Here is a 14,607-nt window from a genome sequence, read left to right on the forward strand (position 1 = left end):
AAATGGGGACATTTTTTTCAAACATGCATATCTCACACCAAGTGTCACAGGTGCCAAACGGTGGTTGAGGCATGTGCCTGCACTAAGGCCAAGTATGTGCCAATGGTGTTAGAGGTAAGTGCTCGTAGTAAGGGCCAGCATGTGTCGATGGTGTTCGAGGTAACTATCTGCACCAAAAGCCATCTTTACCATTGTTGATCAGGGCACATGCATGTGTCACACCCTGGGTGGGTGCACCAGGCACAACAGGAGCACCAACACAGGCACCTGAGGTTGAGGCCCGTGCACCAGGCGCACTGGTGGGAGTTAGTGTGTAAGGCCTTGAAGGCAAGGCCAGAATGCCCACACAACATACAAGCTAGCCCGCAAGGCCAAGGTTTGGCATGCATGATGCCTGTACCAAATCCAGTAGGGCCCAAGATGAGAGATATACAAGGGGATCTTCTAAAATATCATAAGATTAGTAGGAGCCTTCTGGCAAATTTTGTTGACCCTTAGAATCAGGAGATAGAATGCTGATTGATTGTAATATTTGTAATTCTTTGATTTTAGCCTTGATTATAGGGATTTAGCCATAAGTATAGCTAGGAGCCTCAACTATAAATAGAGGGCTGCTCCACTCTTATTTGTACATCATCAAACACTTCTGTTTCAGTAAATACAAAGCATATTCCAGCAAGCTATCTTATTTTCCCTGTTTCTCTCAAACTTGCACATTCAGCCTTTTCCATTATTCTAGTGCCCAGACACTGGTGTTTTAGGTTGACTTAGGCTACAAGGAGGTGATTCCAAGCCTAAGGTCGCATACATCAAAAAGCTTAAAAAGTTATTCAAGGAAATTAAATATCATTTCTTTAAATAATAAAAATTTGACAAGCCAAGTCTATTCAGACCAAATCTTTTCTCAAAAACTCATTACACAAGTGATCTTGCTAGATTTGAACTCTTATAACTAATCCTCATTCCACAACTTGTAACTAACAAAAACTTGCCCCAAACTTTTCTTCATGTTTGATCAGTCTAATTTTTGGGCCATTTCACCTTGTCTTTGTGAGATTTCCAACCTAGCTCCTTCTTCAATTAGGCTGCTTTTTTAGGTTTTTAACTTGAATGACCCTCTTTAGGTTCAAACTACCCTTTTTGAGTTTTCAGCTCAAATCCTTTTCTTTTTCTTTTTTTTTTCAATTTTTCTTTTTATTTTGATTTTTTTTTATTTTTTGGTCCTTTTTTGCTTTTATGTTTACTTTTAGGCAAAATATTTCTTAACAACATCAGAATTTGTAGGAGCTGATAATTCATCCCCATCCATTTCTGCTAAGATTAGGGCTCTACCCAAAAATGCCTTCTTCATCATATGGGGGCCTTTCCAATTTAGTGCCCACTTTCCTTTACTATCTTATTAATTTGGCAATATCTTCTTCAAGACCATTTCTCCTTCATGAAAGCATCAAAGCCATAACTTTTTGTCATGCGCCAGCATCATCCTTTTTTGGTACACTGCCTATGATAAAATTCCAAAAGCCTCTTTTCTTTTATGAGGTTTAACTGTTTGAAATGTTCTTGAATCCAATTTGCCTCATCCAACTTTACTTCCATTAATACCTTTAAAGAAAGAATTTCCACCACAATTAGAAACACTGCCTCTATCTCATATACTAATGAAAACGGAATAGCCCCTGTTAAATTTTGAACTGACGTCCTATAAGCAAGCAAGGCAAACGATAATTTCTCATGCCAACCTCTATACATATAAGTCATCTTTCCTAGTATCCTTTTTATGTTTTTGTTTACAAGCTTTATTGCACCATTCATCTTGGGGTGATACAGTGCTGAAGGATGATGCAATATTTTGAATTGTGCTCATATCTTTTTCATCATTTTACTATTCAAGTTGCTAGCATTGTCAAAAATAATTCTTTTTGGAACCCTATATCGGTATATTATCCTCTTTTTATAAACTTGCATACTATTAACTAGGTGGCGCTCGCATAAGAAGCTATTTCCACTCATTTAGTAAAGTAATCAATTACCATGAAGATGATCTGATGCCCATTTGAAGTTTTTAGAGTTATATGCCCGATCACATCCATTTCCTACATAGGAAAATGGCTATGAAAATGCCAACACATGTAATAAGACTAGAGGAAAATGAATTTCATCTCCGTAAATCTAACACTTGTAGCATTTTCTAACATAATTAATGTAATCATTTTCCCATGTAGACCAGTAATACCCTACCTTTATTATCTATCTAGCCATTATATGTCCGTTGGCATGTATCCCACAAATCCCCTCATGGACTTATTCTAGTATCTTTCTTACTTCCACAGCATCTATACATTTTAACAATATCTAATCTCGACATTTCTTGTATAGAATTTCCCTATCAAGCATAAACCCTACTATTAATCTTCGAATAATCCTCTATCATTCTCTGAAGCCTACTCAAGATATTTTCAACATTTATTGTACTTTACAATGTCATGATGCTAGAGCCGATGAGCTATTTCTTCCTCCACATTTGAATAATGGGTTGGTGAATCCCGCATCTATACTCTGATGGGCTAGGCTCCTATTTTGGCATTTAACTTGAGCATTGTAGCCAAAGTAACCAATGCATAAGCAATCTGATTCTCTTTTCAAAGAACTTGTTGAAACTGGATCTTTTTGAACTGCTTAATCAAATTAGTTATATGTTTTTGGTATAACATCAATTTTGGTCCCTAATCTCTCGTTCACCTTTCAGTTGGTAGATTATCAAGGCTAAGTCCTCATATACTTCAAATACTTCTTTTTAATGGCCATTTGTAATCCCACGGCACATGCTTTATATTCAGCTATATTATTTGTGCAATTAAAATCCAACCTTGCAGTACTAGGATAATAATTCCTTTTTAGGGATATTAATACTACTGTAATGCCATGCCCCATTATATTAGATGCCCTATCAAAAAAAAAAAAACATCTTCCATAACTTTTTCACATGCTCTCCATCCTCATCTTCTAAGATTACCAATAAATCTTTATCTGGGAAGTCAAACTTTATAGGTCATAATCTTCAGTGGCTCGATCACCAAAAAAGTCAACTATTGCACCTCATTTTATAGATTTTTATAACACATACACAATATCATATTCTAAAAGCATGACTTGCCATCTAGCTATTCTACCCAAAATGGATGGCTTCTCAAACATGTATTTGAGAGGATCTAACTTTGATATAAGCCAAGTTGTATGATAAAGCATATACTGCCTAAGCTTATGGGTAGTTCACACTAATGCGTAGCATGTATTTTCTAATTGGGAGTATTTAATCTCATACTCCATAAACTTCTTGCTCAGGTAATAAATAGCTTATTCTTTCTTGCAAGTTTCATCTCTTTGCCCTAATACACACCCCATTGAATTTTCTTGTACTATTAAATACAAGATTAATGCCTATCCTACAATGGGTAACACTAACATTGGTGGGTTTATCAAATACCCCTTAATCTTTTTAAAAGCACTTTCACACTCTTCATTCCAATTGCTAGGATTATTTTTATGCAGCAACCTAAAGAATAGATCACACTTTGAAATGAGCTGGGATATAAGGCAAGAAATATAATTCAATCACCCTAAAAAGCTTTTCACCTCTTTTTGTATGTGTGGAGCTATTAAATTTTGAATGCCCTAAATTTTATTAGGATCTACCTCAATACCCCTTTCACTAACTACAAATCCTAGCAATTTTTTTTATTTAGTACCAAATGTACATTTAGTCATATTCAACTTGAGCTTGTACTTTTGTAACCTTCCAAAGAGCTTTTTGAGGTTAGCTACATGCTATCATATAATCCACATATGCCTCTATCTCCTTATGCATCGTATCATCGAAAAGAGTGACCATTACTCTTTGATATGTGGTGCTGGTATTTTTAAGCCCAAAAGGCATAACCTCATAACAAAATGTGCCCTACATCATCACAAATAAGGTTTCTGCATATCCTCCTAAGCCATTTTGATTTGGTTATACCTAGAAAACCCATTCATGAACGAAAAGGTAAAGCGTTTGGCAATATTATCTACAAGAGTATCAATATGTGGCAATGGAAAGTTATTTTTTAGGCTAGCCTTATTTAAATGTTGATAATCCACACACATTCTCAATTGTTCATCTTTTTAAGAACCGAGGCTATATTGCTACCCATTCTAAGTATTTGGCTACTTTCAGAAAACCTACATCAAACTACTTTTTCACTTGTTCTTTTATTTTCAACAACATATCCAGCTTGATATGCCTAAACTTTTGTTGTACTGGTTGGCACTTTAGTTTTAAAGGCAATCTATGTTCAACAATATCTGTACTAAGCCCAGGCATATCTTAATAGGACCATGCAAATATATCTACATATTCTTTCAACAAGTCTACCAACTTTTGCTTTTCCATTAGCAACAATGAAGAACTGATCCTAACTTCTTTCGCATTCTTTTTATCTTCTAAATTCAACAAATCTATGGTCTCCTAATGAAGCTTTATGGTTTTCTTTTCTTGTTTCATCCATTTTAGCGATTCATGAGGCAACTCATAATCTTCAGAGTCAACATCATCATCAAGCTCATTAATGTCAAATGAATTTTCAAAATCACATCCGACATTATTGCGTTGCTCATCCATAATGTTCATTATTTAAAGATTTAAAAATGGGTATAACTACAAGGAAATACAGGCTAATCGGGCAAAACAAAGAAAATATAAGCAACAAAGAAAAGAAAAATAAAAAGATAATGTATGAAAAGTGCATTGCATTTATTACTTAGACTAGGATAAATAAAAACAAAGCCCATACATTTACTCTTCACATGCTTTTAGGCCCAAGCAATTGGAACTTAAAGTTTCAGATTGTTCAAAAGACAACAGCTAGCAAAACCATTTTTAAACTTCTAACTCTAGAAAAGGAAAAAAAGAATGTTTCCTCATTTTGCATCTCTTTCATATCATCCGTAATCTAAATTTGAGAGAAAACTTTCTCCATTCTAGCACTTAATTCCCTTTTCTCTGCTTCTAATGACTCAAGGTGGACATACCCACTAGAACGAAATGTCTCATACAAATAAATGAATATCATCCCTTCTCCATCTGAATTATGGCCTTTGAGGTGTGCCATTCTCTTCTTTCTTTTTTCCATCATCATCTTTCACATGTCTACAATGGTTGGCTTGAAACCTAAACCCCATATTTCCTTATTTTCTATTATGATTGGCAATTTCTTAATTCCTTGCAAAGATGCTCCTAACCCTATCCAACTCACCACCCTTTGCCAATGGTCTGCTTGACTACCATATTTGTGGCCTTTGATAGTCTAGGCACAAGTATCTTTGATCCTTCTCTAACATATGTGGCACTCACAATCTCAAAGGCTCTAAATGAGCACTGGGGTGTTTCTTTAGTAGCCTCAACATAAAGATTAGTTAGAGTTTTGATTACCAGCAGATCTTCTTCACCATCCAAACAAACTTGTTTTCCTTTAATAATGAACTTTGCCTTTTAATGTAAAGATGAAAGTATGACTCCTACTATATGAATCTCTGACCTTTCAAGTAAATAGCTATATGAAGGTGTAATATCTATAACCTAAAATTGAACATTAAAGGTACATGAACCAATCAGCAATAGAGTTCCAAAATCACCAATTACTTCCCTTTATGCCCTATCAAAAGCCTTAACTATCATATAGCTATTCCTTATATGTGATTGATCCACTGGCAACTTTGAAAGCATGGTCATAGGTATTATATTAATGGATGATCTATTATCGATAAGCACTTTAGCCATTGTATGAGCCTTACACTTGACAGTAACATGTAAAGCCTTGACACTACCTCGCTCTTTAGGAGGTATCTCATTATCATTAAAGGAAATAAAATTTGAGGCTTTGATACTTCCCACCATATGATCTATATTTTCCATGTAAACACTATGCTTGACCTATGCTTGGTTAAACACCTTTAACAATGTATTCCTATGTGGTTCCAAGTTTAGTAGTAGTGACAATAATGAAATATGAGTTGGCAATTTATTCAACTGATCCATCACATTGTACTCACTGTGCTTGATGGCCTTGAGAAACCTGTAAGCTTTCTTTTCTGACACAAGCTTCTTATATTGAACCTCTATGTTCGTTACAACAAGATTAGGACCTTTTTTCGCTATGACTTCTTTTCCACCCTTTGCTTTTCCTTTCCTAGCCCTTTCAAGCAATTCAAGAGTATAATAATAACCACTTATGGTCATTCTTCCTACCCCTATTATATTCATAGCATGTTCATCCTTTTTATTCCTTAAGGTTCCTTTATTGGGAGACCCTTGAATTTCCACTTCACAGTTATTGTCCCATGGCATTGACTTGTCACTCTTATAAGAAAATGGACTAAGGGCATAAATTGTTAGTAGTACCCTAGGGAAATGCATCGACTTTTTCATAGTTCACTCTATTTCCCCATCATAAAATATGGAAAGGGGTTTCAGAATGAAAGGTGCTTCCTACCCACCACTTACCATGTTCACACTACCGATATTCTCTTTACCATAAAACTTAATTACCCCTCCATCCATCAACTGTTGCAACACCATCTGAAACCTTTGACAGTTATGAATCACATGCCTCACTTTCTTTTCATGAAAATAATAATAATGGCCACCATCTAAATCACCTTTATGAACCACTATCGAAAAAATCATGTTTGTCTTGACCAGACAATCAAAGACTTTCCTTATTAGGATCTTCACTTCATCGACCCATCTTTTCACTCTTAACCTTTGTCCATTTAATGTAGCACTAGTATTGCTATCTAGATGATTGGAAAGAGGGTTCCTACTGATTTAGGCTTTGCCTTTAAGTTGAAATTTAACAAGCCTCTATTTATCAATTCTTACACCTTATACTTCAAAGCGGTGCAATTTTCAATAGAATGGCCTACCACACCATAATGATAATCACATTTAGCATTTGGATCATACCACTTTGGATATAATGGCTTTAATGGTACTATATACCTTGGAGGAATAAGATGATCCTTTATTAGGTAAGGATATAGGCTAGTGTATGTGTCACACCCTGGGCGGGCGTGCCAGGCACATCAGGCACACCAGCACGTGAGCCAGAGGTTGAGGCCCGCACACTAGGCGTGCTGACGGGTATTTGCATGCAAGCCCTAGGAGACGAGGCCAGAACACCCGTCCAGCTTGCAGGCCAGCCCCGTGAGGCCAAGGCCTGGCATGCAAGCTACCCACACCATATCTAGAGGGGCCCAAGGTGCTAGATACGTAAGTAAAGCTTCTGGAAGCTTACAGGATCAGCAGAAGCCTCCTAGCAGATTTGGTTGACCTTAAAAATCAGGAGTTAGAATCCTAATTGATTATAATCTGTGTAATCCCTTGATTTTAGCCTTTATTCTAGGGATATTACCATTAAGTGTAGCTGGAGCCTCAACTACAAATAGATAGCTGCTCCACCCTCATTTGTACATCATCAAACACTTCTGTTTTAATGAATACAGAGCATATTTCCAGCATTCTACCTTGTTATCTTGTTTCTCTTTAACTTACGTAATCAGCCCTTCCCATTATTCTAGTGCCTGCACGCTTGTGTTTTAGGCTGACTTAGGCATAAAGGAGGAGATTCCAAGCCTAAGGCCACATAGATTCTGAGTCTAAGGTCAGAGCCCGTGACAGTTGGTATCAGAGCAAGTTTGATTCAGCGTGTTTGTGTTGTGCAAGTTAGATCGTGATTGAAGAGATGGCATCCCAAAGCGACATTGCTAGCTAACAACCAAAAGCCCAGTAGTAGGGTATGGAAGAGGCAAGAAAGCTAGTTCAAGAGATATATGGTCTACCATGGACGGTAGGCTGGCCAAGGTGGAGGTGACCATGGGTGACATGAGGGAGAAGCTTAAAGAAGTGGAGACTCACATTGCATCGTTAGACTCCATGGGGGAAGAGATCCAAGGTGAGCTACAAGCTACTCTCAATAAAGGCTTGGACGTGATCACCCAAAGAAATGAGGCTTTGGAGGCTGAAGTGTTGACCTTGCGCGATGGCATGAAGGCCATGCGCCAGCGGATGAAGGAGCTTGTCAGTGAGCTCGTTGCTTGCAAGACTGCCATTGGGCATGGCATGTTTGCTAGAGTGTCCAAGTCCAGGATGGATGTCCCTAAGCCTAAGGAGTTCAAGGGGACTATGACAGCCAAAGAAGTAGACAACTACCTATGGGGTATGGAGCAATACTTCCAGGCCATGGGCATACAGGATGAGACAATAAAGGTAAGCACCACTGCTATGTATCTCACTGATGTAGCCTTATTATGGTAGAGGCACAGGTGTGATGATGTTAGGCGTGGGAGCGCCAAGATTGGAACTTGGGCAGAGTTTTAAAAAGAGTTTAGAGAGCAATTTTACCCAAAGTATGCCGATGATGAGGCACGAGCAAAGCTACGCAGGTTGAGCTAGTAAAAGGACATAAGGGAGTATGTCCAAAACTTTTCTGAACTGATGCTACAGATCTCAAATCTAGGTGAAAAGGATGCCTTATTTGCTTTCATGGATGGGCTCAAGCCATGGGTAAAGCATGAGCTACAACGGAGGGGAGTTCATGACTTGGTTAAAGCCATGACTACTGTTGAGTCCTTGATAGAGTTTAAGCCTCTGAAAAAGTTTGAGTCTTCCAAGCCCAAGGGTAAGGGCAAAGATGATAGGGATCGAAAGAAACAGTCTAAGGGGAAGGACCATGACTGGGAGTCCAAGGAAAAAGACCGAGACCATTCAACCAAGAATGGTGAGAGAAAGCCACCAGCAAGCAAGTGGGAAGCAAAAGGGGACCGAGAGCCACCAACATGCTACCTATGTGGAGGAAGTCACATAACGCATAATTACCCATAGAAGGGCAAGTTGGCTGCTGTAGACAAAGAGTCTGACAAGGAGCCAGAGTCAGGGGCAGCAAAGCTTAAGTCATTGGTGCTCAATGCTATCCGAAGTAAGGGAAGCCATAAGCCAAAGGGCTTGATGTTTACGAATCTGATGGTTACGGGTTAGAAGGTAAGTGCACTGGTGGACACAAATTCCTCACATCTTTTTATTTCAGGTGATGGAGCCTAAAAGCTCAGACTAAAGGTGCAGAAAAAGACTGGTACCATTAAAACGATGAACTCTAATGACGTTTCAGCCATTGGAGTAGTACAGGGAGTGGAGTTGTAGCTTAGAGACTGTAAAGGCAAGGAGACCATCAAGGTAATACCCCTTGATGACTATGAGTTTGTGATTGGGTTAGATTTCCTTGTTTGGATTAACGCCTTCTTTGTGTCTTTTGCCAATTGCATTTGCATCTTGGATGCACGGTGCCAATGCCTAGTACTATTGAGAAGAGAGTTTGGAGTTGGGTCACGGATGGTGTCAGCCATCCAATTTTCCAAGGTGGTAAGCAGGGAAGAAGACACCTTCTTGGTAGCCTTAAAGTATGAAGAGCCAATGAAAAAGGAGACTGAGTCACCCTTAGAGGTGCTAAAGGTGCTAAAGACCTTTAGTGATGTGATGCTCGTAAAGCTACCTAGCCAGCTACCACCTAAGAGGGAGGTGGACCACAAGATCAAGCTGGTGTCTGAGGCCAAGCCACCAACTAGAGCCCCTTATCGAAAGTCCCACCAGAGTTAGAGGGACATCCAATCGTGTTATATGTATGTGTCACACCCTGGGCGAGCGCACCAGGCACATCAGGCGCACCAGCACGTGAGCTAGAGGTTGAGGCCCTGCACACCAGGCGCGCTGGCGAGTATTTATGTGCAAGGCTTAGGAGACGAGGCTAGAATGCCTGCCTAGCTTGCAGGCCAGCTCGTGAGGCTAAGGCCTGGCATACAGGCTACCCGTACCACATCCAAAGGGGCCTAAGGTGCTAGATATGCAAGTGAAGCTTCTAGAAGCTTGCAGGATCAGCAGGAGCCTCCTGGCAAATTTGGTTGACCCTAGAAATCAGGAGTTAGAATCCTGATTGATTGTAATATGTGTAATCCCTTGATTTTAGCCTTTATTCTAGGGATATTACCATTAAGTGTAGCTGGAGCCTCAACTATAAATAGAGGGCTGCTCTACTGTCATTTGTACATCATCAAACACTTCTGTTTCAGTTAATACAGAGCATATTTCCAGTATTCTACCTTGTTATCCTGTTTCCTTTTAACTTGCGTAATCAGCCCTTCCCATTGTTCTAGTGTCCGCACGCTTGTGTTTTAGGCTGACTTAGGCATAAAAGAAGAGATTCCAAGCCTAAGGCCGCAAGGATTCTGAGTCTAAGGTCAGAGCCGTGACATATGCATAAAGATATAGCTAAATTGAGCCTTTTCTCTACTACCACTACTTTACGAGTTCTTTTGACTTGGATTGGCTGACTAAGTTGACATTACTAAAGTAAAGCTGGATGGTTATGGACTAAATTTCAGTCTATATGGTGATTGCTAGGATGGTTGATAGTGGTATGATGGTTCGATGGGTTGATTAGCAGTTGGATAGTAGGTAAGAAACTGTGGTCTTGAATTATATGGGACAAATGGATGAAATAAAAGACTCCTCATAGAGACAACATGTGTTTCTTGCTCTTTTTTTCTTGGATTGGTTGACTTCTTAGAACCAAAAGCTTTAAGCCCTTCAATCTTGCTAGTTTTAATGGCATTCTCAATCATTTCTCTTGAAATTACCATATTAGAGAAATTCTTTATAACATGTCCTACCAATGTATCATAATATGGGCCCTCAATGCGCTAATAAGCAGCATGGTAAGTTTTTTTTTCAGTTAGCAACAGTTAGACCTAAGCCCCTGCATCTCTACAATGATGCGCATACTCTTTAAAGGTCTTTGTTGAATTTTTTTCATATTTTACAAAGATAGCCTATCTAGAGTAGTGTCCATAACATGTTTTTATTAAGCTAAGAAAGATTTAGCTAAGTCCTTCCATGTATGGATCTGGCTTCGATCTAACTAGACATACTATCTTGACGTCAATCTAATTAAATTAGCTTGAAAATAATGTATCAAAAGCTTGTCATTATTTGTATGACTTGCCATCTTACAATAAAACATCATAATATGAACAAAAAGGCACTTTGTTCCATCGAAATTCTCAAAATTGTGAACCTTGAATTTTATCTAAATTTGGCACTAAATGAAGTTTATTTACATCCATGCTCCCAAAAATGTCAATTCCTTTCATGGCCCTCAATCTTTTTTTAGCAAACCATACTTACTTTTCATCTCAGCACTTACTACTGGTGCAAGCATGCCATGTAGCTTTTCTTGTTCAATAGAATCATTCAAATTTGGTATAGTGATAGGATCGACAGGACTTGATCTTGGATTGGCACTCATATGTACCTGAGGTTGGCTAACAGATGGTCTAAACAAAATGAAAGGCTAGGGGAGACTAACAAAAGGTCTAGCAAAAGTGAAAGGTTATGTGGCTAGAGACTGCAAATGAATTCCTTGGGATATACGAACCCATCAAAGAACGAATCCTGAAAGATATGTTAACTTGACCACATTAATCCCATCCTCTAATCCTTGTGTGTTCGTAACTTCCTTTCCTTTTAGGGAGCTAGTTAACAATTATCTTAACTAAGACATATACTTTGATATTTAATTAAATTTCCAATACCTTCTCCCTTAACTTTTCTTATGCCTTCTCAACCTTTTCAAACCCACTTGTGTTTTCTTCTTCCATAATTCTTGAATTGGAGTGGGAATTATACTTACACTGAACTGCGTGAGTTGACTTTTTTGGCCTCGCTATCCTTAAACCTCTAATTATTAATCATGATTTAGAACACATGGTATAATCATTATTATTGTTATTATTATTATTATTATCAATATTATTATTAATTATTAATTTACATGTATACAATGAATGTAATGTAATGCAACAAAGATATTGCTTTGGATCAATTTCACTAAAGAAAACATCCATTAACTATAGAAATTTGTGTACATCAATCAATCATTCTTGCATTGAAACCATAAAAACACCTAATTTGAGCATATTGCTTTGTAGCTTCACATAAGAAGCTTAACAATTGTATATTGCAATGCTAAATCAATATGACCTCTTGCTCTAATTCTTTAACTCTCTACACCATTGTGTTGGCTTTTACACCACCTTGTAGATCTATACAGTCAAATGCTCTATATACTACTGCCTTCTTAGGCTTTTCGCTTTCCACATTTCTTGAGCATTCACCTTCATGTTACAAGTATAAGCTTAATAATCCTCTCTCTCTTACCATTCAGTCAAAATCTTATCTATATGGTTTTGATTGTTGACCAACTGAATTTCCAAGCTTATCAATGCCTGTTCCAAAGCTTTTTTCTTGATTTGCAAATCAAAACTCCTAATTCATTCCTCTTCCAATCTAGCCGTTAACTTTTCATTTTCTTCCTAGCACTTGGCTAACTTTGTAGAGACTCTCAAAAACATTTTTTTCCATACTTGTTATTCATTGCTGAGTGTAAAGATCATTTCTTTATTTTCTCAGGCTCTACTATTTCAATCTTCAATCATCTTTCTTAATTCTTCTATATCCTTCTTGGATCCCTTTAAAGGTCTAACATCCATCCTTATTCTCTTATTCTCTTGGTAAAGATCACGTAAATCTTTTTTCAACACTTTTGGTTCCTTAGTCAACTTCTGTAATGCATCTTCTTTTATCATTAAATCATACTTTAGTTGGTTGACTTGATCTAACATTGCCATCTTCTTTTTTTCCATCTTCTTTCTTTCTAACTTAAACTCTAGCTAAGTGATTTCAAGCACAAATAATACCAACTTAGAAGTGGAAGTAGGCAACTAATCTAAAACATTTTTTGGTAAGAACCTAACTTCATTAACACCTTTCATTTTCCATGCAATGTATCTTTCCATAACATTATTAGCATATCAGGTCAGGCTCATTCGATTAATTTGCTTCCAAGCCTTAATGACTTCTCATACCTTTTTCATATAACTAGGTGCCCCACAGTCAAACTCGAGCAAACTAAGTCCATGAGTCATATGGATGAACTAATGAGAATCGTACTACCTTTGAACCATAAGAGGTGCATAACTCATTGTCCCACATATCCCTAGCAATGGTACCTATAACTCACTTTCCACAACTATACAAAATGGCTATAGGAACCCATCCACAGTGCTCTCCATATTACATCCGCACCAGTAAGCTTTAGAAAGAACAACATCTATTGACCTTTTGTCCAATTTCTTCACTATTCTTGGGTGACAAACTCTTTTATGGGAGCACAATGAATGGAGAAAAGTCAAAGTGAGATTTTTTCTCATCCCTAAAAATGACTTTTAAGCTAAACAGAAAATAGCTGAGCACATCCAATGAATCGCCCTTCACCCCTTATTTGGCAAAAATTAAACGATCTAATGATTTCCACTAAAATAGTCAGCGAAGGATTTATACCTTTATCCAATTGCTTGAAGAAATCAACCATTGATACCTCTATATGTCCTAATACCTTGAGGAATATCATCAAACCATACATAGCCAAAAGCAAACAAATCCAATCCTCGATCAGTATCAAGATGCTTCTTTATATGCTCTAACAAAAAGGTTGATGGAATGGTCCAAACCCCATTCTTTTTCATCTTATGCTTGTCTATCATTTTGATCCCTATTTGCATAATCTTGGCTAATTCTTTTCTATATCTGATGGTCTTTTACTCCTTTCAATAGATTTTGTCTTAACTAATAGACTTTATTAGAGGTAAAAATGAATATTCTTCAATTGAGGAGGCCAAGTCTTGTTGGTTGAACATGAAACACTAATAAGATGGATCCCAAAACTGTATTGTAGCCTGGACTAGTGCCTTATCAATCTTCACTGATAGGAGCAATACCATATCACCATTTTTTTTGAAAAAAACTCTTTCTTTTCTAGTCTCCATTACTGCCATATGGTATCTAATTTGATTGCATCATTTTGACTCAAACTATGTGCACCAACTGTGGAAATGTTGAAATATAATTGACCCCTAAACAATCTCTTTCTTTGCCTTAGGTGCTTTCTGATTTGCTTTGACTTCTAAATAATTTTTATTGGAGGCTGATGCTACGATGGCTTCATGATTGCTTTCTTTATTGTTGATTAACCCAAAACAAATACCCCTCTTAAAATGCAATATCTATATAATGTATGCAACAAAATTAAATGTTACACAAATAAAAGAATAAAATATCCAAACAAACAAATAATAACAATCATATTATACAATAGAAATAATATAATATTTACAATGTCCTAACCTTTGGTAACTTCATAAAAAAGGTGGCATGACTCGACCTTAAGCAGGCTTTCTATGGCTTATGATATGTTAGGTTGGGATTTATTTGTCTAAAGGTTCCTAAATCAACCTTACATCATTATCCATTACAAACTAATAAAGCACTCCAATCCTCATTGATTAAAGGATATAAACGAAAAGAATTTGATATAAGTGAAAGTGTTTCACTAGCAAATGCGAAGGTTATCACTTCACAAGAATGTAGTTACTTCACTTCCTCTTAATAAGGACAGAGCCTAAGTC

The 14,607-nt window shown here is 37.4% G+C and overlaps 1 protein-coding gene across 1 annotated transcript; it reads right to left on the reverse strand.

Moving 5' to 3' along the window:
* Nucleotides 1–2,386: 2,386 nt before the first annotated feature.
* LOC149520098 (uncharacterized) lies at nt 2,387–4,143 on the reverse strand. The gene is made up of 5 exons (XM_089752645.1): nt 4,016–4,143; nt 3,823–3,908; nt 3,125–3,209; nt 2,613–2,672; nt 2,387–2,441 (listed from the first exon to the last, which is right to left on the reverse strand). The coding sequence occupies exons 1-5, from the start codon at nt 4,141–4,143 to the stop codon at nt 2,387–2,389; spliced, it is 414 nt and encodes a 137-aa protein (XP_089608771.1).
* Nucleotides 4,144–14,607: the final 10,464 nt, after the last annotated feature.

The sequence above is a fragment of the Durio zibethinus genome, chromosome 2 (genome assembly GCF_047325235.1).
Source record: "Durio zibethinus cultivar Kanyao isolate XHJ-2024 chromosome 2, ASM4732523v1, whole genome shotgun sequence".
Lineage (NCBI taxonomy): Eukaryota > Viridiplantae > Streptophyta > Magnoliopsida > Malvales > Malvaceae > Durio > Durio zibethinus.

What these genes read in the sequence shown, in the direction of transcription:
- LOC149520098 (XM_089752645.1), bottom strand. Translation starts at nt 4,143, where the DNA reads ATGTGTGTGGATTATCAACATTTAAATAAGGCTAGCCTAAAAAATAAC. An exon ending in TTCATGAATGGGTTTTCTAG is followed by an intron (nt 3,909 to 4,015) that starts GTATAACCAAAT and finishes TAAAAATACCAG; the next exon opens with CACCACATATCAAAGAGTAA. An exon ending in TGTGGATTATATGATAGCAT is followed by an intron (nt 3,210 to 3,822) that starts GTAGCTAACCTC and finishes TATCAAAGTTAG; the next exon opens with ATCCTCTCAAATACATGTTT.